This window comes from Thamnophis elegans, chromosome 6, assembly GCF_009769535.1.
Source record: "Thamnophis elegans isolate rThaEle1 chromosome 6, rThaEle1.pri, whole genome shotgun sequence".
NCBI lineage: Eukaryota > Metazoa > Chordata > Lepidosauria > Squamata > Colubridae > Thamnophis > Thamnophis elegans.
In genome coordinates this window covers 65,709,956-65,735,472 of record NC_045546.1, presented here as the reverse complement: position 1 = coordinate 65,735,472, position 25,517 = coordinate 65,709,956, and the positions used below count along the sequence as shown (strand labels likewise).

At 44.2% G+C, this 25,517-nt stretch overlaps 1 protein-coding gene across 5 annotated transcripts in view; it reads left to right on the top strand.

Annotated features, from left to right (window-relative positions):
- The first annotated feature begins 10,537 nt into the window (after positions 1-10,537).
- Positions 10,538-25,517, top strand: part of GK (glycerol kinase) — a 112,323-nt gene continuing 97,343 nt past the window's right edge. For 3 of the 5 annotated variants that reach the window (XM_032219567.1, XM_032219569.1, XM_032219571.1), the window contains exon 1: positions 10,538-10,787. In XM_032219567.1, the coding sequence (XP_032075458.1) occupies positions 10,704-10,787 (84 nt within the window). In that variant the 5' untranslated portion in view covers positions 10,538-10,703. The remainder of the gene's footprint in view (positions 10,788-25,517) is intronic. The other 2 variants (XM_032219568.1, XM_032219572.1) reach the window with 1 other exon arrangement.

Genomic DNA, 25,517 nt, shown 5'->3' with positions numbered 1-25,517 from the left:
ACTTTTATTATAAAACTCTGAAGGCGGGGCTTCTTGACTCACTCGGAAATGCGGAAGGACAAGGTGAAGGAGAGACAAGCCCTGTGAGATCTCACCCCTGTGAGATTTATGTTTTCAGTACTATCGTAAATACCAGCACCATTCGTCTTAGAGACTTCTTTGTCTAATTAGACCTCAAAATGGCGATTTCTCTCCGTGGATGATTGATATACTTAGCCGGTGTTATCTTCCTGCAGACTGCTCCTTAAGAAAATAAATTTTTCTTTTTTGGAAATAGAGGGGAGCGAAGCTCTGCTTACTTGCTTATTTATTATGCCATCCAAATCAAAGAAGCGTCTTGCTACAAAAGAATTTAAAGAATTTTCATTGGAAACACAGCCTTTGTCTCCTATGTCTTCTGTTGAGGAACTTTTAACACAGGAATATCTCCTTAAAATGCTTAACGCTTTTAAGAAAGAAATCAGGGAATTTGTATTGGAATTATTTGATGATTTACAATCTAAAGTTAATCAAATGAAGGCGAATACTTTTGCAGCTGTGTCTGCCCTGTCAGATTACTCTGCTGAAATAGAAAACAAATTGGAAAGTCTGGAGAAGGCTAATTTTAATTTGACTACCAATATTCAAATTTTACAAGAAAAAATTAGAAATAACGAAGAACAGCTTATGATACTAAATTTTAATAGGAAGGCATTTGCAATTAGAGTCAGAGGATTCCGTGAAAAGAAGCAAGAGAATTTAAAACAGACCTTTGCTGAAGCCTTCAGCCACGCGCTGGGAAGCCCGGGACTTAACTTTGATTGGCAGATTCGGAAAATCTATCGCCAGAACTCATTGATAGCGGAACAGCGACAGCTCCCGAGGGACATAATTATATATTTCTCTACAAAAGAATCTAGAAACGCGATTGTGCAAAATTTTTATAATAACAGGCTCCGAATTGATGACCAGGACCTGATTGTCTTCAAAGAGATTCCTTTCCAGATATTGAGAGCAAGAAGGGACTACGCCTTTTTAACTAAAGAGCTTAGGAGTCAACAGATTCGATACAGATGGGAGGCCCCTGCCGGCATCACGGTTACATTTGAGAATCAAAGATTTCGTCTTAACTCTATTTCGGAGGCTCAAGATTTCTATTGTAGGATTCTGAAGGCGGGACTTCCTGACGCGCTCGGAAGAGAGGAGAGACAAGCGGAAGGAGAAAGCAAACGGCTGGCCATGCGGCTGCAAGATGGAGGGGGTAGCCCCTCCTCCCTCGGAGAAGCAGAAGAACGCAGATCGAGAATTTAGATACTTCAAAAGACTTCCTAAAGTTGAGGACTGAATGGGGGTTTGAGACCTCTCTCCGGTAGAAAAAGTGGACTAATTTTTATCAGAAGGGAAAGCTGGACGAAACTACTTTGAGCTAGATTCTAAAGTAACGTTAGCACAAATTTGATAGTGGTTAAAAGAATGCGGAATGATTTATGTTGTTTAAACTTTGTTAGATGGGACTATTTTAAAATAGAAGGTTAACTGACTCTTGCTGAAAGTATTATTTGAAAATGATCCATGCTATTTAACTTTTATTTGAAGGGAAAGTTGGTTGTTATAGTTACTTTTTAAATAAACGCTAGTATAAATTTGATAGTGGTAAACATTAGACAAGCAAGAGATGAGGGTAAAATGTATGTGGAATGAATTATGTTATTTGTGGTAAATACCAGACAAGCAAGGGAAGAGGGCAAAATTTACGTCGTTTAAAGCTTATTAGAATAGGAAGCCGCTTGGGATTATCTTAAGATAACTGTAAAAAGAATGCGGAATGATTTATGTTGTTTAAACTTTGTTAGAAGCGACTACCTTAAAATAGAAGGTTAACTGACTCTTGTTGAAAGTATTACTGGAATATGTGGAATGATTCATGCTACAAATCGCTCTGAGCTATATTTTAAACAAATGTTAGTATAAATTTGATAGTGGTAAATATCAGACAAGTGGGGGATGAGAGTAAAATGCATGTGGAATGAACTAAGTTATTTAAATTCTACTAGAAGGGGAAATCGGTTGGAATTATCTTAAGATAGAAATTGATTCCTGTGTAAAGTAATATCTGATCTATGTTGCTTAACTTTACTAAGAAGGGGAAATTTGGTTAGATTATTTTGAATTACGGTTTGAAAAAGGGGTAAAGAAAGATCATTCACGTTGTTTAAATTTTACTAGAAGGGAAAGTTTGATTACTTGTCTGTAAAGTTATATTTGAATATATGGCAGGAACTATGCTGCTTAAATCTCATTGGAAGGGATCATGAGGTTTAGGAAGGGAACGGGAGAGTCTACAGAAGATCGGGGTAAATAGCAAAGAAGTAAGAGACGAGAATAAAATATAGATAGAATGATTTATACTATTTAAGCATAGATAAAGATGGGGGGCTGAGATCAACACAAAGAATGGTTTCTTTTTTTTTTCTTTTTTATATATTACTTTTATTTTTTAATCCATATGTATACAAGATATTTTAGATAGAAGGTAGTGCCAGGTGTGGGCCCTGGGAAGCCGGGAGGATTAGGGATGGGGATTGTGGGGGGTGGGGTGGGGGGGGGTTAACATAATTTTAATAAGAACAAGAATGTATTTATATACGGTGGTTCCTTTTTTTTTTATTATTATTATTATCTTTTTTTTTCCCTTGGTTCATTTTACATTTATTAGATCAAACAACACTCGAATAAAGGCATACACCAAGGAGGGAGGTAGAGGGAAGGAAGAGGGAGGAGTAAGGAAGGAGTAAGGGGAATGTAAGGAGTATGTAAGGAGGGTGTCTGGGGAGTAAGGGGAGAAGGAAGGTTTGAGGGGAAAGGGAAGTAGGAGGGGAGTGTTAGAGGGAGAAAGGAAAGTTGGAGGGGGTAGATGGGGTGTATGGAGGATGCAAGGGTTAGGTGGGGTTGGGAATGATGAGTTGTGTTTCCTTTTTATTTGTTCGTTTTATTCCTTTTTTCCTTTTTTTTTTCTTCTTTTCTTATAGTAAATACCCTGTGTATAAATGATTGCAAATGGAATGTGAAAATTGAAAATTGAATAAAATATTTTACAAGAGAGACAAGCAGCAATTCACTTGGTTACAAGAAGGAGGGAGTTGTTCTCCCCCTACTGGAGAGGCAGAGGAGCGGAAACTGAGGATTTAGTTATATTTATAAAGCAGCGGGACATGTGGTTATAAGGCAGAGGGTTGCCTTTTCTTTCCGGAAGGGCAGAAGAGTAAAGAATATAGATCCAGCGATGTCTTTAAAATACTTTCTAAGCTCTTGGACTGATTAAAATCTTAGGATTTCTGTTTGGTATGAAATGGTAAAGTTGTGTACTGATGAGGAATGGAAAGAAGCATTGCTTATGTTGGACAGATATTATACGGGACTTTTATAAGACTTGTTTGAATCTCAATCCAAACTGCGCATGAATTGTTTTCTGTGAGGAAAGCGGGGACTAAGATTCATTTGAATTGCGGTTTGGGATGAATGGAGTCGGGAGGAGTGGGGCAGAAGGGAAGGTGGAGCGGGATATCGATGAAGGGATCTTGGGATTGAATGAAGTGGTATGGATTTTGGGCACACATTTTACGGATTTATATACTTGAAGTATAATATAAAAAGCTCAGGATTTTAAAGTGAAGAGCGAGATCCTAATTTTATGGAATTTGGGCTTGGGAGGAATGGAGAGGAGAAACGAAGGGTAGGAAGATGAGTAGCGAAAGTATGATTAGACTGCTCTGTATTTGAAGATAAATTGATTTTTGTATAAACTAATATTTGAGTATAAGGTTAAGAAAGGCTATCTGGAGAGTCTACAGGAAGATGGGGGTAAATATCGAGGAAGTAAGGGACGAGGACAAAATATAAATGGAATGATTTATATTGTTTAAATTTTAAGAATGATGGGAGGCTGAGCATAATGCAAAAGATTTTTTTAATTTTTTTTTTTAATTTACTTTTTCGTTTTTGTTTTTTTTCGGAGTGTTCTTTTTTATTTTATTTTTATTATTATTTTTAATAAGATATAGAAGGTGAATGGTATTGAACTGTGCCGGGTGTGGGACCTGGGAAGTCGGAGGGGATTAGGGAGGGGGGTTCATTGGGGGTGGGTGGGTGGGTGGAGATATAGTTTCAATACATAGAATAAGAAGAATACACTTGTATACTGGTGATCCTTATCTTTTCTTTTTATTTTTCTCTTTTTTTTTCTTTTTCTTTTTATTTTTTTCCTTCTTTTTTCTTTTTAGCGAAATTTTTAGTAACTGAATAGATTAAGGAAGAGAGAAATGCACCATAGTGAGAAGTAGAGGAAAGAGAGGGAGAAGTAAGGAGGGAGGAAGAGGGGAATGTAAGGAGGATGAGAGGGGAAGGAGGGTGAGGAAGGCGAGAAAGGAAGATAGGAGGGGAAAGGGAAGTAAGAGGGGTGATTGTTGGAGGGAGAAAGGAAAGTTGGAGGGGGAGAAGAAGGGGTGTATGAAAGTGATAGGCTGGGTTTATGATGAGTTGTGTTTAGGTTGGGGTTTTTCTTTTCTTATTATTATATTATTATTATTATTGCAAATATTCAGTATATAAGTGAATGTACAAAATTGAAAATGAAAATGAATAAAACATTTAAAGAAAAAAAAAAAAAGAACGAAGGCTAAGCCACGGGGAAAGGCAGGGAGGAGGGGAGGGCATCTGTAAGAGTTGTGATGATGGCAGTCACAGTCAGTCCCATAGATTGGGCAGTCTCTACAGGCACCCAACCCCAATCCACGTCCTCTAAAGTAATGTCGGTTTGTTTGTCGGTTTGTTTGTCGGTTTGAGGAGGAAACCGGAAGTTCAGCCAGCTGGGCACTGTTAGTTAAAAATAGCAATAGCAATAGCAGTAGACTTATATACCGCTTCATAGGCCTTTCAGCCCTCTCTAAGCGGTTTACAGAGAGTCAGCATATTGCCCCCAACAATCTGGGTCCTCATTTTACCCACCTCAGAAGGATGGAAGGCTGAGTCAACCCTGAGCCGGTGAGATTTGAACCGCTGAACTGCTGATCTAGCAGTAGCCTGCAGTGCTGCATTTAACCACTGCGCCACCTTGGCTCTTATGCTGCGGGGATTCAATGAGGACGCCCAATGCCGCCATCATCTGTCCACCCGCAGTCTCAACGATAGCCCAGCCCAAGGGTCTTCTTTCTGGGGGTAAAACCACCCCAGGGAGTTCCCAAAATCTCACCGTCAGAGGCAGGCAAAGCGAAAAGATGAAACAGGCACTAAAATGGCCAGGGAACGCTGCTACTGTTCTCAGAATAAAGCCTGCCTCCTCGGTATCAAACAGCCAGAGTACCACCAAAATCACCGGAGCCTCCGAAACTACTGGAATCGCCAAGGTCTGCACAGCACAGGGGCGGTCTCCCCAGGACCTCGTCTTTGCCGTCCTCGCCGCTAATAGATAGGGCAGGGAGATGGAATAGGCGACAAAGCCTCCGAGGAGCGCCGTCGCTGTTATCCTGCTGGAATTCTTTCCCTCGTTGTCAAACAGCCGGAACAGCCGGAAAAGCAGGAAAAACACGGAAACCGCCAGAGTTGCTGGAGTCGGCATCGTCCAGGGTCGTCCCAAAGTGGCAACCCCTACCGCTGGCTGGTCTTCCTGGGTCCCCAAAGTCTTAAGCATCCCGGGCAAACCTTCTTTCTCCAGTTTAGAATTGCTGCCGGAGGTTTTTTTTAGGCATTTTCGTCGGAGAAACTCATGACGAGAAAAGCCTCGCAGCCATCTTGGTTCTCGCACATGCGCACATGCGAGAAGCCGGGGAAGGGAGGACGCGGGCCTTCCCCTCTACAAGCTCCCCTTCAGCTCCCCGGGCGAAGCTCCGCCGCCCCCGCCAGGAGCCTCCCGCGCCCAAAGGAGCCGCCCGAAGGGGAGGGGCGGTGGGAGGGGCGGGGCCACCGCGGCTCCTCCCACCGAAGCCCTGCCCTCCCTCCGCTTCTCCGTGTGGCTGGCTGTGGGCAGGGGGCGGGGCGAAAGGAGGGGCCGGAGTGGGGACAGACGCGCAAGCGCAGAGGACGCTGGGAAAGCAGCTCCCTCCCAGCGACGGCGCTCGGTGGGCGGAGCTACGGAGGCCCAGAGGGACCGTTGCTGAGGCGGAAAACCAGGCGCGGAAAATGAAATAAAAGAAAGGAACGTGGCGGCGAAGGGAAGGCTGGAGCCCAATTTGGCGCTTGGGGGTCACCGCCGCAGGAGGAATCGTGTCGAACGGCATCAGGAAGGTTGAGAACCGAACTGTTCTAGCGGCTCCCTTTCTCTCCTTTGGGGAGAAGTATCGGGCCTTAAAATTAATAAAGAAAAGACCAAAATTCTAGTTAAAAATTTAACAATGAATCAGAAAAAAGAATTAGAGGATGAAATGGGATTACAAATTAATAAAAAGATTAAATATTTAGGAATCTGGTTAACGGCAAGGTGGTCCTCAATAAAACGATGACAATTATATAAAATTAGTTCAACAAATAAAGAAGGATTTGGAAAGGTGGGGAACACTACAATTATCTCTATTAGGAAGAATATTAAAATAAATATCTTACCCAAATTACTTTATCTATTCCAAACAATCCCTATAAAATTGAACAACAGGTTTTTTACAGACCTAAACAAAATAATTATAAAATTTGTCTGGTCAGGTAGAAAGGCACGGATAAAATTACCCTCATTCCAGGATAGTAAAGCCACCTCGGCTTTGGACTCCCGGCATGGGATCTCTACTACAAGGCTGCGATATTAGAATGGATTAGAGATTGGATAAACCTAAAAAATAGAAGAATCTTAACACTGGAAGGGCACGATTTACAAAAGGGGTAGCACACTTTTCTGTAGGAGAAGGGGAATAAAGCACATTTGTATTTTTAAGACGAAAAATAAGGGACACATTGATACAAACCTGGGAAGACATAAAGAGAAAACACTATATGAAGATCCCCGGGTGGCTATCCGCCATGGAGGCTATGATCTACCCCAATATATTAGATATAGGTAAAATGTTTAAGTACAATGAAATTTTACATTGCCAAAGGAAACTCAAAAACAATCAGGACCTACGAGAACAAGGAATATGTATTGACTGGTGGCCATATCTACAGTTACAATCAAGATACAAAAAGGATGCAAAGGAATATGGATTTGATATTCAACCACAACAATTAGATAAACTATTGGTAGGCCCAGAGGGAAAATTAATAACCAAAATCTATCATTACCTGCTAAAATTTGATAGAGCAGAGGAGATTGTAAAAGAGTCGATGATTGCCTGGGCCAAAAATTTTGGACACAATATAGAATTAGAAGACTGGGAAACAATTTGGAACAAAAATTATACTATTACAAAATCCGCAGCATATAAGGAAAATCAATACAAGATATTTTACTGTTGACATCAAGCGCCAGCAAGGCTGGCCAAGATGTATCCAAATTTAAACCCAAAATGCTGGAAATGCAAACAGGGACAAGGTACCTTCTTTCACTTATGGTGGTCATGCCCCAAATTGAAGTTACTGGCTGAAAATACAGAAATGGCTGCAGGAATTAACTAAATGTCAAATAGAATTCAAACTGGAAATGTTTCTGTTATGTCCTTGGCTTTGCCAACGTGCTGACGCAAGATCGTCCCTGATTGGCTGGAAGTTTGACAGCGAGAAGGGGAGAATGGAGTGTCCCAATTGGTTGCCCCATCTGACAGTGTGCATATAAATAGCAGTCAGATGGAAGCTTTCCCTGTTGTCAGTTCAGAGCTGTTGGTTTACTGTTAGCTGTTAATAAACCTGTTTGAATTACGATCCATGTTGCCTCAGTCCTGTCCCTCCAGGTCTCTCTTCAGACCACTGGTGATGAGGGTGGGATACACGGACTGAGGAATTGGATCAGCTAAGTCACTAGGCAAATCAGAGCTGAACACGTTCGAAAGGAATGCTGCCTCTTGCCTGAAGTAATTTGGAGCAGTCTGTCCTTTTCAGGATGTCTTCCCTAGCTACTTTTGCAGCCTTCTGTCCGGCAACTGAGCCTTGGGACACATACCTACAATGATTTTAGTCTTTCCTCAAGGCTAACGATCTGACCTGTCCAGCAGCCGCAAACTATCATGTTTTTTAAGCTGCGCAGCCCAGAGATGTTCGGTACGGCCATAGCTCTCTCTGCGCCTCAGCCTGTACAGTCGGTGCCATGGAACTAATTGATAGACAAGCTGAAGAGCCATTACACTCCAGCCCCATCCCAAACCATAAGAAGGTACGCATTCCGGCACAAACTTCAGAAGGGGGGAGAATCCATAAACCACTTTATGGCTTTCCTCAGGTCTGTAGCCCTGCACTGCGATTTTGCCAACCTGGATGATGATCTTCTTGACGAGTTGGTCTGTGGAGTCAGGCTACAGCGTAGACTATTGGCTCACATAGACCTGACCGTAAAGGCAGCTCTCAAAGAGGCTCAAGTGTCCGAGATGTCAGACAACTCAACTGCAGAAATTCAAAAATTTCAAAACACGCTGCCCTCTTCTGCTCTTTAATAGTCCACCACGATGAGGAGGGTGACAAAAATGACAGCGGAGACGAAGAAGAAGATAGCACAAGCTGCCTCAGGGCAAATTCTGACAGGGGGCCTCAAAAAGGAAAACTTTTTCCTCAAACTGCCTGTGCTGGATGTGGCGGCAACCACACCAGCCCTATGCCGCCGTTGCAGAAAAAAGAGCATCTAGCAAAGGTCTGCCAAGCTCTTTCTCCCCCTGCCAACTGGCTACGAGGCAGGGCAGATGCGAGAACCTCATTCAGATGACCTGCCAACCCCAGAGAGAACTGTTTTGCGATCTCCCTTGATCGCCACATCCCTGAGGTCTCCATTAGCCAAGCCAATGAGGGAAACACCAGCAAACTTTATCTCAATGTCAGTCTTGAGGGAGCACCCTGCAAGATGGAGGTGGACACTGGGTCCTCTTGTTCCCTCATTTCCTGGAGCACACTTAAACGCTTAGTGTCCTCTACATCTAAGAAACGGCTGGACTCTTGTAACGTTAGGCTGCGGGATTACCAGGGAACCACCATCCCTATTGTAGGCAGTGGCACATTTGCAGTAGTCACTGAGCATGGGTTGCTTCCCTCTCATCGTTGTCCAGAACCCCCACCAACAATACTTGGCCTGGACTGGTTTGCTCAAGCCACGTGGTCCTGTCCACCAATAAACCATCTTTCCAAGCAGCCTCCATGTCTCCAGTGTCTTTTTCCCCACTTGGAGCTGAACCTAGAAGGACATTTCTTTCATCACTGGGAAATATTGAAAAGGCAGAATATTATATTTCCCTGGATAAGAAATGGAGAAACATGTTTTTAGGGAGGAAACAGACTCACTCTTAATAGTCTCCACCTTTGTCAATGGGCCATTAAAGGCCTGAGCCAGTCTATTCTACATAGCAAAGATCTACCTCCATCTGCAACAGAAACGCGCAACATGGCATCTGGGAACTTAACCAAGCTTGGGACTCAAAAGACAGACAGCCTACAAAGTTAGCTCCTGGGAGTCTGACAACCAATCTGGATGCATTTCTTGCACAGGAACTGGAAGCCCGAACACAGGGTATAAAAAACTCAGGGACTCTCAGCAATTCCCTTTTAGTTAGTTATAGTTTATAGTTTATTGATCTTGTATGCCGCCCACTCCCGAAGGACTCAGGGCGGCTTATAATAAAAAGGGGAAGGGGATAAATAGACAAAACAACAATTTAAAATACACAACATTCATAGTTACCGTGGGGCTGGATACTTCAACAGCCCCCCGGCTTGCCGAAGCAGCCAGGACTTAGTGGCTTTGCGGAACGCCCGGAGAGTAGTAAGGGTCCAGATCTCCACGGGGAGCTCTTCCCTTCTTTTTCTTCACTCAACATTTTAGAAGCATGTGATCCCCTTTTGCCTAGGACTTCAAGCCATGTGGTCATGTCCACCATTAAAATCTTTCCAAGAAGCCTCCATGTTTCCAGTGTCTTTTTCCCCACTTGGAGCTGAACCCAGAAGGACATTTCTTCCAACACAACAATATAGATATAGGATAAACTTCAAATCTTTTTACCCAACCTTTGAGGACATTTGAAGAATTAAAGTAGAGCTCCCCACTTGCTCACCAGAAGAAGTTGTACAGATTTTTAACGGCAACGATTATTGCCAGGTAAACTTGCAAAGATTAACAACTTTCAGCATGAGAGAAAGGGAGTTCGCGTTGCCTCTTGACGGACTGGAATGGCGGATTATTTCATAATAGGCAGAGGAACGCGGAAATCGTTCTAAATTCCTGGCAAGGAGGCAACGATTCTTTCCCCAACGTTTTGCAATCCGAGACACAGACAGCTAGCGAAACTCGAGTTAACCTGAAAGCCCATCAGATACGTCAGAGGCATGTGATCATTCGTCTCAGAGGCAATTGCCCACTTCAGAACCTTTAGCCTATTTCCTGTGCTTGGTGGAAAACCCCGCCCCTTCTGCTTCATTTCGCCTGCTGATTGGCGCCCGAGGGGCAGCATGTTGGCCAGCGCCCTTTTCTCCGCCTTCAGTCTCTCTTTTGAGAAGCCACGCGCATTTGGCTTTGAGGGCGCCGACGTGAGAGCCTCTGGATTCTCTGCTGCTTCTTGCTCGGGCAGGGTCGCCTAGGAAACGGGCCAGGGGCGCGCCGTCCGAGCCTTCCTATGGCCGCGGTTGTGGCCCATTGTGGAGCTATGGGTCCCCTAGTGGGAGCCATCGACCAAGGGACAAGCTCCACAAGGTTCTTGGTAAGCGCAAATAAACACGAGGAGCGGTCGCTGTTTCCATTCGAGAACAAGGCGAGCGAGTCACAAAGGAAAGGCTATTGCCCTTGGGAATGTGGAGGTCACCGGCTAGGAGAGGCGGCGGACATGTGACTGTTAAGGAGAGCCACTTGCCCGACCGACTCAGCGGGATAGGCTCCCGGACATCCCTTAACAGGTGTTCAGGTTCATCTATAGAAGCGAGAGGAAGGATAGATGAACGGACAGTTGAATAGCGATAGTGTGAACTTGTTTTGGCCCACTACGAAATAAAATGAAAGTATTCTGGAGTAGAGGAAGTCTTTTGGATGTGATGCAAACCTTCACTACGTTTGGTTCATTTAGCAAGTTAAGCATTGCCGAAATAAATAGTGACATTATTTTTGATACAGTCATTAACATAATTATTCTACTTCTTTGTCTTTCTTTTTGACAGGAAAATAGAACAGATTTTTACTGTTTCTAAATGGGATGATATTTTTAATTGCTCCTAAATGGAACTGCAATTTTATCCTTTTTTTTTTTTTTTGCTGGAGTGAAAGGTAGTTTCAATTGGTTTGGCTTGCATTAGCAGTTAGAATATGTATCTTCTTGTCATTCTTCCTAGCCAGCTTCCAACAAACAAAGTCAATGGGGGAAGCCAGATTCAATTAAAAAATACATGATTTAATTAACAGTTGCAGTGATTTGCTTAACAATTGTGGCAAAAAGGTCAAAATGGGACAAACTAACTTAACAACTGCCTTACTGAGCAATGGAAATTTGGATCTTAAATCGAGGATGCTTTCAGATGAGGATTTTATAAAGCAATTTCATCCTTTTCATCCTCTTCAATTTGAAATCCTCATGCATATTCTGTGTATGGAATGGTTCTAGTATCATCCTCTAAGACTGACTTAGTTAATTACATAATCTTTAAATTCAGAGGTATTGGATGAGGGCAGTGAAAGTTTTTTTAATGGCATTTAGGTATTGTTAGTGCAAGTTATGTGATTATCTTGGACATGTTTATTTGAATCATCTATAAAATATATAAAGTGAAGTTTTGTTTTCATTCTTGTCAGATTGACTTCTGCTCATTACAGGTGGAAGGTTAAGTGACAAGTATCAGAAGGGAAAGAGTTTTTGTAATTTAGTGTTAAAAGAGTTTTTAAAAATCCTGTGAATTTCATTAATGGCATTTCTTAATATTTTTTTCACTCTAAATATGAGTCACTTCTTTTTAAAAGACAAAAGTTACTTGGAGAACTGACTAGAACTCATGAACTTGTTCCCAAGTTACGAAAGAGTGGTAGATGAAATTCATTGACAGACTATAAAATACCTGCCTTTGTTGAAGTAAAATGTCATCACAGAAAGAGGAGTGTTTAGATTAAAACAATTTTAGTCTGGGAATGTACCCCCAAAAAATGTATTAACTGTACAGAAAGTTTAAATGTTTTGGTAGGCTCATGCAACCTGCTTTCAACTTAGCATATATTTGTCAATTTTCAGAAGGACCTAAGTAAGAAGCATTTTTATTAATAATGATACTAAATCCAGTTTTGTGTACCATATGTATTAAATGTTACCAATGAAATTAGTCCCTCAGAAGGAATTGTGAACAAATGACTTTATAAAAGTGGTGCCAAAGACAGCTGCAAAAACTAAGGAACCAGTAAGTGGACTGGTTCTTATAAACCTCTCTGGATAAGGAGAGAGAAATCACTCATATTGATTCATGTCCCATCTCCCCATAAGGAGTCCATGTGTCCCATCTCCCCATAAGGAGTCCATGTGTCCCATACTCCATGAGGAGACTGCAGGGCAGTGTTTTTCCATGTTTGAGTTCTAGGAGACAATGGAATCAGCCATTTTACTTGCAAGCCTTTTAAGATGATTTCATTTATTTATATTTCATTTTTCTGAATTGTCCATCTCCTTCAAAGTTACTAAGTTCACAAATTTCATTTTCTAATTACTTTTGAAATTTGACTATTAACCTTCTTAAAATTATTAGAAACCTTTAGAATTACAAATATGAAAAGAATATGAGCTTAAGAAGTTTGGGGGAAACAAACCTATTTTGGCTATCCTGGCTCTTGCAAATCATAACAAGATAAGGGATGATTTTATAAATTAGAACTAGAAGGGACCAATGTTCCCTCTAATTTTTTTCAGTGTGAGCAGAAAAGTATAGTGTTTGAGTGGCATATTTTCATGCCTGAGCACCTGAATTTTTTTCACAGATGTCACCTAAGACAACAACGAAATCAGTATTATTTAAAACTCAAAGTTATGTTTATTCAAGGTACCCGCTTAATTAAAAGTGTTATATAATATCAGTATCACTTAACACTTTTTCCACAATACAAATGGCATAGTAGAATAATAGAAAGTGTGGCAGGCCAAAGATCCAAAAGGAATATGGCTGCAGGCCTGACAGGTGGCCTTTCCTCAGAAGAAAGTGCTTCCTGAAAAGAGAATAATGTAGGGGTTAACATAAGCAGAACTAACCACCTCTTTCTCCCCCCCCCCCCAGGGGGGCCCTTTGGCTTATTGGGAAACTTATAATGGAATTGTTTTATTATCCGCTTTTACATTCCAACTTTTTACCCAAGTAGCTCTGGAGAAAGGCTACCCCTTCCAGTGCACTAAATATTGCAAATGACCTCTATACAACCTATAGTCTTTTTTCCCCCCCACTTCATAGTGTGTTTTTCCCTCTATCACTACTGGAGGAGGGGGAGGCTGGGTGGACAGTCTTAGGCTGGACCCAATCACTGTCTTAAGTAAGCTGTAATGAAAGACTGTGAATTTTTCCTAGAATTCTGGGCAGACTGAGCTGAACCGTAACTAGGTTAATTATTTTCACTATTGGGAACCGACCTAGAAATTTTGGGCCTAATTTCTTGCTTGGAATTCTTAACTTTATGTATTTGGTCGACAAGAAAACTTTATCCCACGTGGAAAGGGGGTTGGAGTGAGTGGTGTTTTTCAGCTTGTTTCTTGTACTCTTCTGCTGCTTCCGCTAGAGCTTTTTTCATATTTTCCCACCTCTGTTTAAGAAAGTCCATCAATTCAGTCAGAGACATGGAAGAGAGTGTTCCCTGGGCAGTTCAGGCATAGGGACAAATTACATGCCACTGGTAACTTGAAAAGGAGTTAATCCAATGCTGCTGAGGACAGCGTTGTTGTACGCGACTTCAGCGAAAGGTAGCAAATCCAACCAGTTGTCTTGTTGGTAATCCACATAACAACGGAGGTACTGTTCCACCATCGCATTGGCTTTTTCTGTTGCTCCATTCCTACTTGGATGAAAAGCTGAGCTAAGTCCTTGTGTGGACCCAATGGACCTCAGGAACTCTCTCCAGAACTTGGTGGTGAACTGAACTCCTGAGATGATCCTCCTGAGTACTCCGTGCAGGCGGTAAATGTATTTAACAAACATTTTTGCTAGCTTCTTTGCAGATGGTAGTCCTGAGCAAGCAATGAAATGGGCTTGCTTGGAAAATAGGTCAATGACTGTCCAAATGACTTTATTATTGCTGCTGTCTGGGAGCTTGACGATGAAGTCCATTGCGATTTCATCCTATGGTCGGCTCTGGTTGGCCACTCGTTGCAGCAATCCAGGGGGTTTGCCTGGCTGTTTTTTCCTGGTTGCGCAAGTGGCAAGCTTTTTATGTAATCTTCAACTTCAGATTTCATCTTTGGCCACCAAAATTGATGCCTGGTGAGGTGGAGCATTTTTAGAAATCCAAAGTGGCCTCCTAACCTCACGTCATGGCTTCACTGTAGTACTTCCAGCCTCAAGGTTGCGGGAACGTACAGTTTGGATCCTTTCCAGGCTAAACCATCTCTCATTGTCATTGAGCCAGGGGTCTGCGGGCAGTGCCGATTTCATTGCTGTGGTCAGCTTGTCCTGGCTTAGGGTAGGGGGTTGGTTAGACTGGCTTCTGGTGGTGACTTGGGCCGCTTTTGGTGGGAAGGGGGAAGGATGGGATGAACCACTTCTTCCCTCTTACTGTCATATTGCAATTTTCTTGATAAGGCATCTGCTAGCAAGTTCTTCCCTGCGGGGATGTGCTTCAGTTCGAATTTGAACCTTCAGAAGTATTGTGTCCAGTAAACTTGCTTTGGGGACAGTCTTCAGGGGCTTTTGAGGGCTTCGAGGTTTTTATGGTCAATCCAGACCTCAAAGGGTACATCTGCCCCTCCATGTCTCCAAGTGAGCAGGGCCCTTTGGGCGGACTACTTAATTGAGTTCGATAGTCCCCAGGTGGCCTTCTGGCTTCACAGGTGGTAGTGGCCAAAAGCTTATAATCAATTTCCGAACATCGTCCTCCCACTTTATGATAGCTGTCCACTTTTCCAGCCATGCAAGCCCCAAGATAATTGACTCATGCATCTTTGGAGCTACGTTGAATCTGAGGAGTTCATAGTGGCGTCCCATCTGCAACCTTACCAAGTCGGTAATTAGTTTGGCTGGGGTCCCTCCAATTAGTATCCCATCCACCTGCCCAAACTGAATGGGATTGGCTATGGGTCTTGTGTGTATGCCTAGCTGCCCCACAATAGACATGCTGATTAAGAATTGGGTGCAGCCAGTGTCCACGATAGCCTCAACCTTCCCTTCTACCCCCATCCCGGGCACTGTGAGCTTGGCTACAATGGCAAAGGGGTGAATGGGTGTATTTACTATTGGGTCATCATCCCCACTGCTTCCTTCATCTTGGCAAGGGCCCTTCACCTGGGCAAGGGCCTTCAGCTGGGCCTCCACTGACCCCTAGGGAAAGGGTTTGTGTATCTGAGGCTTGCCTGGAAAATAACTGCTTGTCTTTTCCCAGGTAGCTTCATTTGCCTCTCTGCTAGTTGAGGTTCTTGGAGGAGCTTCAGCACTTTCCCCTGTCTTGCTATTGGCAGGGAATCATCTTTGGAAGGGGCAGCTCTCCCTCCTCTGAGCTTCCCAATCTTTTTCCCACTGTTGCTTTTTGAAGAGGGGCAGAGCCACTGTGCCTGATGCTGGTTTTTTGCTGGCGTGGGTGGGGGCAAGGAAGAGGGTGACTCATCTGCTGTTCCCAGGTTTCCTGGTTCTCCCTGTTGGGGCATTGCGGCTGGGGCTTGAACAGGTAGGGAGTTCCGTCCCTGAGGTTGCCCCGTGCCAGTTATCTGAATTTGTGCCATTTGCTGAGGTGGGGCAGGCATCCATGGGTATTGCACCCATCCATGGCCTGGGAAGAAAACCCACCCAGGTGGAACTTGATTCGCAGGCTGCAGCCCAAACATCGATGGCTGGCTAGGGAGAGAAATCCCCCAGCCCCCCTGCTGCTGGCTGGATTGACTTCTCCATCCTGGTTGAGGGACCATCTGCATCCCAGGGAGGAGAAGCACTGCCATTGTTCTTGCTCCAGCAGCAAGGTGTTGGCCTGATCCTCTTTTCACTTTATGGAAGGAGCATAAATCTCCACTCCAATATTATTAGAGTTGAAATCATTTTTATCAAGGTGGCTAAAGGAAGGCATAACAGATCTTTTTTTAAAAAAATCATTTGCTATTATTCTGGAACTTCTTTAGAATGGTCATGGTCAAGATCTAAAATTGGATTATAACAACCAATTTTCTTGTCTGCTAATGCAAGTCAACTATAATCATGGGGGGAAAAGTCTACTCTCTTTTGAGTTCTATAGTTTTATGTACCAGGACATAGTAAAAAATCATCTGGTTCTTAGCAGTTCTTAAAACTGTCAACAACAAATGACATATTACACCATGCCATCATTTATTTTTTAAAAAGAAAGCCAAAAATGCAGAAGCCAGGTATAAAAATACATCTTACTGCTTCCAAGCTGGATCATGGAGAAAGCTAGGGAGTTCCAGAAAAACATTCTACTTCTGCTTCATTGACTATGCTAAAGCCTTTGATTGTGTGCATCACAACAAATTGTGGCAAGTTCTTAAAGAGATAGGAATACCAAACCATCTAATTTGTCTCTTGAGAAACCTATATGCGGGTCAAGAAGCAACAGTGAGAACTGGACCTAGAACCACTGATTGGTTCAAAATTGGGAAAGGAGTCCGGCAAGGCTGTATACTGTTGCCCTGCCTATTTAACTTACATGCATAGGACATCATGAGAAAGGCAGGGCTAGATGAATCAAAAGTTGGAATTAAGATTGCAGTGAGAAATACCAACAACCTCAGATGTGCAGATGATACCACTCTAATGGCAGAAAGTGAAGAGGAACTAAAGAGCCTTTTAATATGGATGAAGATGGAGAGTGCAAAAGTGGCTTGAAACTCAACATTAAGAAAACTAAGATCATGGTATCCAGCCCTCTCAATTCCTGGCAAATAGATGGAGGTAGTGACAGATTTTATTTCCCTGGGCACCAAGATCACCACAGATGGGGACTGCAGCCAAGAAATTAAAAGATGCTTGCTCCTGGGGAGGAAAGTGATGGCAAATCTAGACAGCAGACTAAAAAGCAGAGACATCACTCTTCCAACAAAAGTGTGTACAGTCAAGGCTACAGTTTTCCCAGTTGCAATGGATGGCTGTGAAAGGTGGACCACAAGAAAGGCTGGGCGCCAAAGAATTGAGGCCTTTGAACCATGGTGTTTGAAAAGATTCCTGCGAGTCCCTTGGACTGTAAGGCAATCAAACCGGTCAGTCCTAGAGGAGATCAACCCTGGTTGCTCTTTACAAGGCCAGATCCTGTAGATAAACCTCAAATACTTTGACCACCTAATAAGAAGGAAGGACTCATTGGAGAAGAGCCAATGCTGGGAAAGATTGAGGGCAAAAGAAGAAAGGGATGACAGAGAATGAGATGGCAAGATGGAATCAACAAAGCGTTCGGCATGAGCTTAAAGGAACTCCAGAGGATGGTAGAGGACAGGAAGGCCTGGAGGAACGTTGTCCATGGGGTGGCGATGGGTCGGACACAACTTCGCAACTAACAACAAAATATTGATTACTAATACAATTACTTGAATTGCCAAATAAACAATGTCCAAGCTGTGTAATTATACTTATTTATTTATTTATTTATTTATTAAACAGATTCCCCTCAATACCTAATGACAATGGGCAGCTCACAACAATCAAAACAGAACTGCAATAAAACAAAAGGAGGGGGCAAAAAACTATGACAGGAACAGCAAACTAGATAGGAATGAAGGAAGAGGCCTGGCTCTCCTTCATCAAAGACCTTCATGGGTCTTCTAAACAACCAGAGTGGGGCTGTCAGCACCTCTTCATTGGGTAATTAGGAAAGAAGACCACGAGACTCCGTAGGTAGAAATCAAGTGTACTTTTACTAATTATAAATGATTAAAGGCATAGAGAAGCAAAGACTGAGTATTTAGGCGCGAAAGCGATTGATATATAGAATAACCCATTCCCCACCCCTTGGCATCACAGTTACAGTCCAATCATAATTCTCCTAAGTGTCAGGTGTGAGATAACTTCAAATGGCATCACTAAGATGGAATGTCGGTGCTGTTAGTCTTGTCGGGAACCTCCTACGCATGCGTAGTCCGACAGGCAGCAGAGCTCCAGAACCTTCCTCCAACACAATTAGTAAGCCCCTCCCAAATACCATGCCCTCCCTCCCCGTTTCATGGCAGCCGAAGCAGCAGCAAAGCAGAGGCTGACATCCGGCCGTCCTCCGGAAAAAAAGGCGTTCAGGCCTGGAAAACGACAAAACACAAACAAACAGATGAACAACAAAAAACAGAAAAAGAGAAAAAAGGTGTGGGGGGGGAAGTCAGGGTTTGTCAGGATAAGTAGAATAAAACTGTCGGAGTAGTTGGGGGGCACGGACATGGGACTTGTCCACCCACTCGGCATGAGATGGAGGAAAATGCTTCCAAGCCACTAGGTACTGTATCCGATTCCGCTGCCACCGAGAGTCCAATATTTCCCAAACCTCAAAATGTTGTTGACCATCAATCAACGGGGGCAGGCAGTGGGTCCACAGGTGGACGTAAAGATGAGAAACGAACAGGTTTAATGAGATTAATGTGGAAAGCAGGATAAACACGGCTGAGATGCTTGGGTAGCTGCAAGCGAACCGAAACAGGATTGATGACTTTGATTATGGGAAACGGGCCCACGTACTTTGGCCCCAACTTCTTAGACTTTTGTGTAATTTGAAGGAACTTTGTGGATAAATAAACCTGGCCACCCACTTTGTACTGATAAGGTTGCGCACGTTTCTTATCAGCCTGTTTCTTATGAGCGCGATGCGCAGCATCCAAAGTACTAAGTGCCAAAGGCCAAATATGGCGCAATCGCTCACTCCACTCGGAGACGGACGAAATTTGTGGCTGCTCAAGGGGAACTTCAGGAATAGGAACAAAGTCCTGACCAGACACAATGCGAAAAGGAGTGAATCCAGTGCTGCTATGTACGGAATTATTATAAGCCACTTCCGCGTGTGGCAACAAGTCCACCCAATCATCTTGCTGGTAATTGATGAAACAACATAAATATTGTTCCAGAACAGAATTAGTCCTCTCGCAAGCCCCATTAGTCTGAGGGTGGTGGGCAGAGCTTAGGCCCTGGGCGGAGCCAATGCGCTTAAGAAACTCCTTCCAAAAAACAGAAGTGAATTGGACACCTCTATCAGAAACGATGCGATCAGGCACACCATGCAAACGGTAAATGTGAGAAATGAAGAGCTTAGCAAGTGCTTTTGCAGAAGGAATCTTGTGGCACGGAATAAAATGAACTTGTTTTGAAAATAAGTCAGTAACCACCCATATAACGGTGTGCCCCTGGCTCTCAGGAAGTTCGACAATAAAGTCCATAGAAATCTCCTTCCAGGGGGTGACGGGGCGGGCTACAGATTAGAGTAGACCTTGCGGCTTCCCTGGTGGCCGTTTAGCAGCTGCAAAGACCGGACAACTGGCAACATAAAGTTTAGATTTTAGATTTAGATTTTAATGAGCATTTATATGCCGCCCTTTTCCCTGAGGGGACTCAGGGCGGCTTACAACAATGGGGGGAAGGGAGTGCAAGACAAGACTTAAAAGAAAAAAAAATGTGAATAAAAAAAATTAACCATAAAAACACAACATTCACTCAACATTCGGGCGGGGTGAGAATAAATCCTATCCCCAGGCCTGACGGGATAGCCAGATCTTGAGGGCTGTGCGGAAGGCCTGGACTGTGGTGAGGGTACGGATCTCCACGGGGAGGTTGTTCCATAGCGTCGGAGCTGCAACTGAGAAGGCTCTCCTCCGCGTAGTCGCCAGTCGGCACTGACTGGCGGATGGAATTCGGAGGAGGCCTACCCTGTGCGATCTGATGGGACACAGGGAGGTAATTGGCAGGAGGCGGTCTCTCAGATAGCCAGATCCACTACCATGGAGCGCTTTATAGGTGGTAAGTAAGACCTTGAAGTGCACCCGACGATCAACAGGTAGCCAGCGCAGCTCACGGAGGATCGGTGTTATATGGGCGAACCGTGGTGCGCCCATGATCACTCGCGCGGCCGCGTTCTGAACTAGCTGAAGTCGCCGGATGCTCTTCAAGGGCAGCCCCATGTAGAGCACATTGCAGTATTCCAGCCTAGAGATCACAAGGGCTCGAGTGACTGTTGTGAGAGCCTCCCGGTTCAGGTAGGGCCGCAACTGGCGCACCAGGCGAACCTGGGCAAATGCCCCCCTGGTCACAGCCGACAAATGGTGGTCAAAACTCAGCTGTGGATCCAGGAGGACTCCCAAGTTGCGGACCCTGTCTGAGGGGTATAAATTTTGCCCCCCCAGCCTGATTGATGGAACGTTAGCCGAATTTTTGGGAGGAAAACACAACAGCCACTCGGTCTTTTCCGGGTTGAGCACCAGTTTGTTAGCTCTCATCCAGTCTTTAACAGCCTCAAGGCCCCGGTTCATCACGTCCACCGCTTCATTGAGTTGGCACTCAATGTCCTTTTTCAAAGAGGGCCAACAAAACTGCCTCTTCACCAAATGCAGCGTTTTCACAAATCCAACTTGACCCGCCAACTTGGAATCATGAGCCCGTTGGAGGACAACGAGACGAAGAGAGGCAAGGACGTAAAGTTTCGCCCCAATCCACGGTAAATTGTCCCTCATTGTGCATTCACCTTGATGCTGTTGGAACCAGTCATCCTGGGGAAAGGCCTTTTTGAGGTCAGAGAGGAAATCTTGAGATACTTCCACTTTCGAGCGCGCCTGCTGCCTAGTAACAACCGGAGCAGCGAGGCTGGATGTGGGAACCACGGGCTGGATAACACTGAGTTTAGAGCAGTTGTATTGAGGAAGTCTGGACAAAGCATCAGCCATAAAATTCTTCCCTCCTGGGATGTACTTGAGTGTGAAATTGAACCGATCGAAATGCTGAGCCCAGCGCATCTGCTTAGGGGAGAGGCGCCTCGGAGTCCTCAAAGTTTCCAAGTTCTTATGGTCAGTCCACACCTCAAAGGGGTGCTTAGCGCCCTCCAGAAAGTGGCGCCACGTGGCCAAAGCCCAACGTACAGCAAATGCTTCCTTCTCCCAGATTGCCCAACGCCTTTCTGTGTCCGTGAGCTTACGGGAGGTGTATGCGCACGGTTGTAAATTACCTTGGTCGTTAGTCTGAAGCAAGACGGCCCCAACTGCCACGTCGCTGGCATCAGCTTGAACAACAAAAGGCTTGTCCATGTCCGGATGCTTCAGAACCGGTTCCGCCGCAAAGAGTCGTTTCAACTTCTCAAAAGCAGCCTGACACTCCATGGTCCAATCTAACGGCTTGCTAGGCTTAGGTTTAGGCCCACCTTTGCATTTCAACAAATTAGTGATGGGAAGCGCAATTTTGGTGAAAGAAGGAATGAACTGACGATAGAAATTGGCAAAACCCAAAAATTTCTGCAATTGTCTACGTGTACGGGGCGCCTCCCACTCAGTGACCGCCTTTAACTTAGCAGGGTCCATCTCAATACCAGCCGGGGAGATACGATATCCAAGGTAGTCAATCTTCTCCTGGTGAAATTCACACTTGGACAACTTGGCATAAAGTTCAGCGGCCCGGAGCTTCTTCAGGACAGTGCGGACCAATGTGACGTGTTCGTCATAAGTTTGAGTGTAAATAAGGATATCATCTAAATATACGATAGCGCCCTTGAAAAGGTAGTCATGCAAAATTTCATTAATTAATTGCATGAAGACTGCAGGCGCCCCCTGCAGGCCAAAGGGCATCACCCGGAACTGGAAACAACCGAGGGAGCAGTTGAAAGCCGTCTTCCACTCATCCCCCTCCTTTATGCGGACCCTATAGTATGCTTCCCTGAGGTCCAATTTAGTGAAAATACGGCCCTTTCCCAGTTGGGCCAGCATGTCCTTCATCAGTGGTAACAGGTAAAGGTTCTGAGCTGAGATGCAATTCAGGTTTTTGAAATTAACACATAATCTCAGGGAGCCATCTTTCTTCTCTCTGAACAACACGGGTGCAGCTACCTTGGGTCGTGCTGGCTCAATGAAACCCCTTTTCAAGTTTTTATCAATGAATTTCCTCATTTCCTCCATCTCCCTAGGAGACATTGAATATATTTGGGGCTTTGGAAGCTTTACCCCCGGCAAAATATCGATGGAGCAATCAGTAGGTCTGTGGGGTGGAAGCTTATCTGAAGATTTTTCACTAAAAACCTCTTTCAGGTCCCAATACTCTTTTGGAATCTTTTCTTCCCCCTCAATTCTCTCCTGGCCCCTGGCGGCCAATGCGGGACTGGAGCCAGCAGGCTCTGGGGCGTCGGCCTCCCCATTTGGGGCTGTGCTGGTCCGAATGCGCAGCTACCCCTCCCTCCAATTAATGTGAGGGTTCCATTTACGAAGCCAGGGGAGTCCCAAAATAAGGGGTCTGTCCATTCCAGGAGCCACAATAAAAGAGATAATTCTACATGGGTGCCCATTTTCATCTCTAGAGGTTCAGTGTAGAAATGGGCTGGGCCACCCCCTGCAATGGATCCATCGATTTGGCAAAACACAATAGGGGTTTTCAAAGTCCTTAATTTCAGGCCCAGTTTTTCAACCGTTGCAGGGTTAATCATACATCTCGAACAGCCTGAATCCAGGAGGGCAGGAAGCTGTTCTGTCTCCCCATCGGGTGGTACCCTTAATGCTATTGGGATCAACATGGGGCCTTTATTTGAACTCACCCAACGAGGCGAGGCGTCGTCATCGGAGTCATCAGAGGAGCTGGTGGTGACTTCCGCTTCTTCCTCCGCCTCCTGCCTGAAGCGCGGGGGGGTGTTTTCAGCAGTGAAAGCAGCCTCTTTCTTCCTCCCCGGGGTCTTGCTCGCCTTCCCTTCCCTCTTGGCAGGGGGCGGGGCGGTTGCAGGAAGTTTAACGCGGCAATCCATTGTGCGGTGGCCCCCCTTTCCGCAACGGAAGCATGTGAACGGCTTGGCCTTGCCGGCGGAGCTTCCCTTTCCTTCACCCTGACGCGGAATGGGGCCTTTTGTTCTGGGGGGGTGATCTCTCTGCTTTCTCCTCTTTCGCACGTTGAAGTCTAATCAAGTCGAGCTCAACGTCTGCTGCATTTTCATACCAAGCTGTAACTTGCTTGGGAAGGTGTCTGTTAACGCATTGTTGGTAAATGTCCTTATTTAATCCTAACGCAAACTGATCAAGAAGGGCATCTTCAGACCAGCCTCTCATATAAGAAGAAAGCTGTTGAAACTCCTGAATATATTCAGCCACCGGTCTATCTCCGTGTTTGAGGGCCATAAATTTCACCTTCCCCCGTTTCTCAATCAGTGGATCATCAAATCTCCTTTTGAACGCAGTCATAAAGGCATCAAAATTCCTCAGGAGGGGGGAATTGCTTTGGTGTAAGCTGACCATCCATTCGGCCGCTTTTTCCTCCAAAGAAAGTAAAACCATTCGCACCTTCATCTCATCTGTTTCTAAATCGGGCCCATAAATTTCCATATAGTTCCAAATTTGTATAACAAAGAGATCCAGGTTTTTGGAATTTCCGTTATATTTTACTGGCAAGGGAGGGACTTTTGCCATTCTGCGTCTTCTGGGGGGTCACCTACTCTGGCAGCAGCCCTGGCTGGGGGGGGGAAGCTGTTTCTGGGTTTGTTTGCTCCCATCCCCCCTCGGCCTCTTCACCCTCCCTAAATTTTTGCATAGAGTACCTTTGTTCAAACTCTTCCATTTGTTCTCTTTCCCGGGGCCTCCGTTCGGTCAAGGTTTCTTCCCAGTCGGCTGGTTTTTTCCTTTGTTTTCTCCTGGTAACTCCAGCATCCAAACTCTCACTATCCTCTTTTTGCCCCACACCAAGGGTCCATCGAGGGCGAACCGCAGGGTCCTCTATTCCTAGGCCTGCCATCCTTCCAGGTAAAGATGGGTCTGCAGTTTCCCTTTCAGTCTCCTCTTCATCGCTCGCTCGCAATGACATTTTTCTCGTTCCTTCTTGTGAGTACACCCCCCACGGTAGGTTAAAACCTCCTGGTGGGGTGTGAGTGAGTCTTCGCTTACTGTCAGCACCTCTTCATTGGGTAATTAGGAAAGAAGACCACGAGACTCCGTAGGTAGAAATCAAGTGTACTTTTACTAATTATAAATGATTAAAGGCATAGCGAAGCGAAGACTGAGTATTTAGGCGCGAAAGTGATTGATATATAGAATAACCCATTCCCCACCCCTTGGCATCACAGTTACAGTCCAATCATAATTCTCCTAAGTGTCAGGTGTGAGATAACTTCAAATGGCATCACTAAGATGGAATGTCGGTGCCGTTAGTCTTGGCGGGAACCTCCTACGCATGCATAGTCCGACAGGCAGCAGAGCTCCAGAACCTTCCTCCAGCACAATTAGTAAACCCCTCCTAAATACCATGCCCTCCCTCCCCATTTCATGGCAGCCGAAGCAGCAGCAAAGCAGAGGCTGACAGGGGCCCAGTAATCTTATTCCATGGCAGCAGTGCTAGAGAGAAGACATGTTTCTTGGGTCCTTTAGATAACATTGTTTAATCAAAAAAATCTAGACAGCACCAACCTTGCAAAATCAGATTGGCTGAGGAGATACTATGGGAGGCAGGTGGTCTGTCGAATAGTCCTTGTCTCATATAAACCAATGTTTGTTTATAAATTGCTAATAGCCTGGAAACCCTTATATTTTTATTCTACTGCTATTTAAGGTCTTTCATTTTACTGAAATGAAATTGTAGAGAAAATAGAAATGTGAAAGAACTGAATACATACATACATACACACACACACACACACACACACACACACACATATACGCTCTTTTTTAAATCAGAATTGTTGAACTCAAATAGAAGTATGTAATTCAGTTCAAATTTAATTGTCATCTTCATCTTCATAGATAAGTTAAGTCTGATCTACTTTACAGCATAAGTTGACCACTAATTTTTTTAAAAATTTCTGATGTACACAGTGGCAAGCTCTAGTGCTTGATCTTGATGACATAGTTAATAATAGATTATTTATATTTGTCAAATGGAATAAAGAAAAATAGCGGGTTTTTACTTAAAACATTTGTTTTACATTTAGGTGTTACATTTTTCTTCAGATTGTCTTTCCTTTAAATCTACTTTGTGGTGCAAACATTATAAGCAAGTTGTTTCCAGAAAGAGGGGAAAAAAATAAAGCCTATGTTCAAATATACAGTACAAAATCTCAACTTAATAAAGAAATGTCTCTAATCTTATTCATTTGAATAATTTTCTTCCTGAAAAGTCTGTACCATTGATCAAATTAG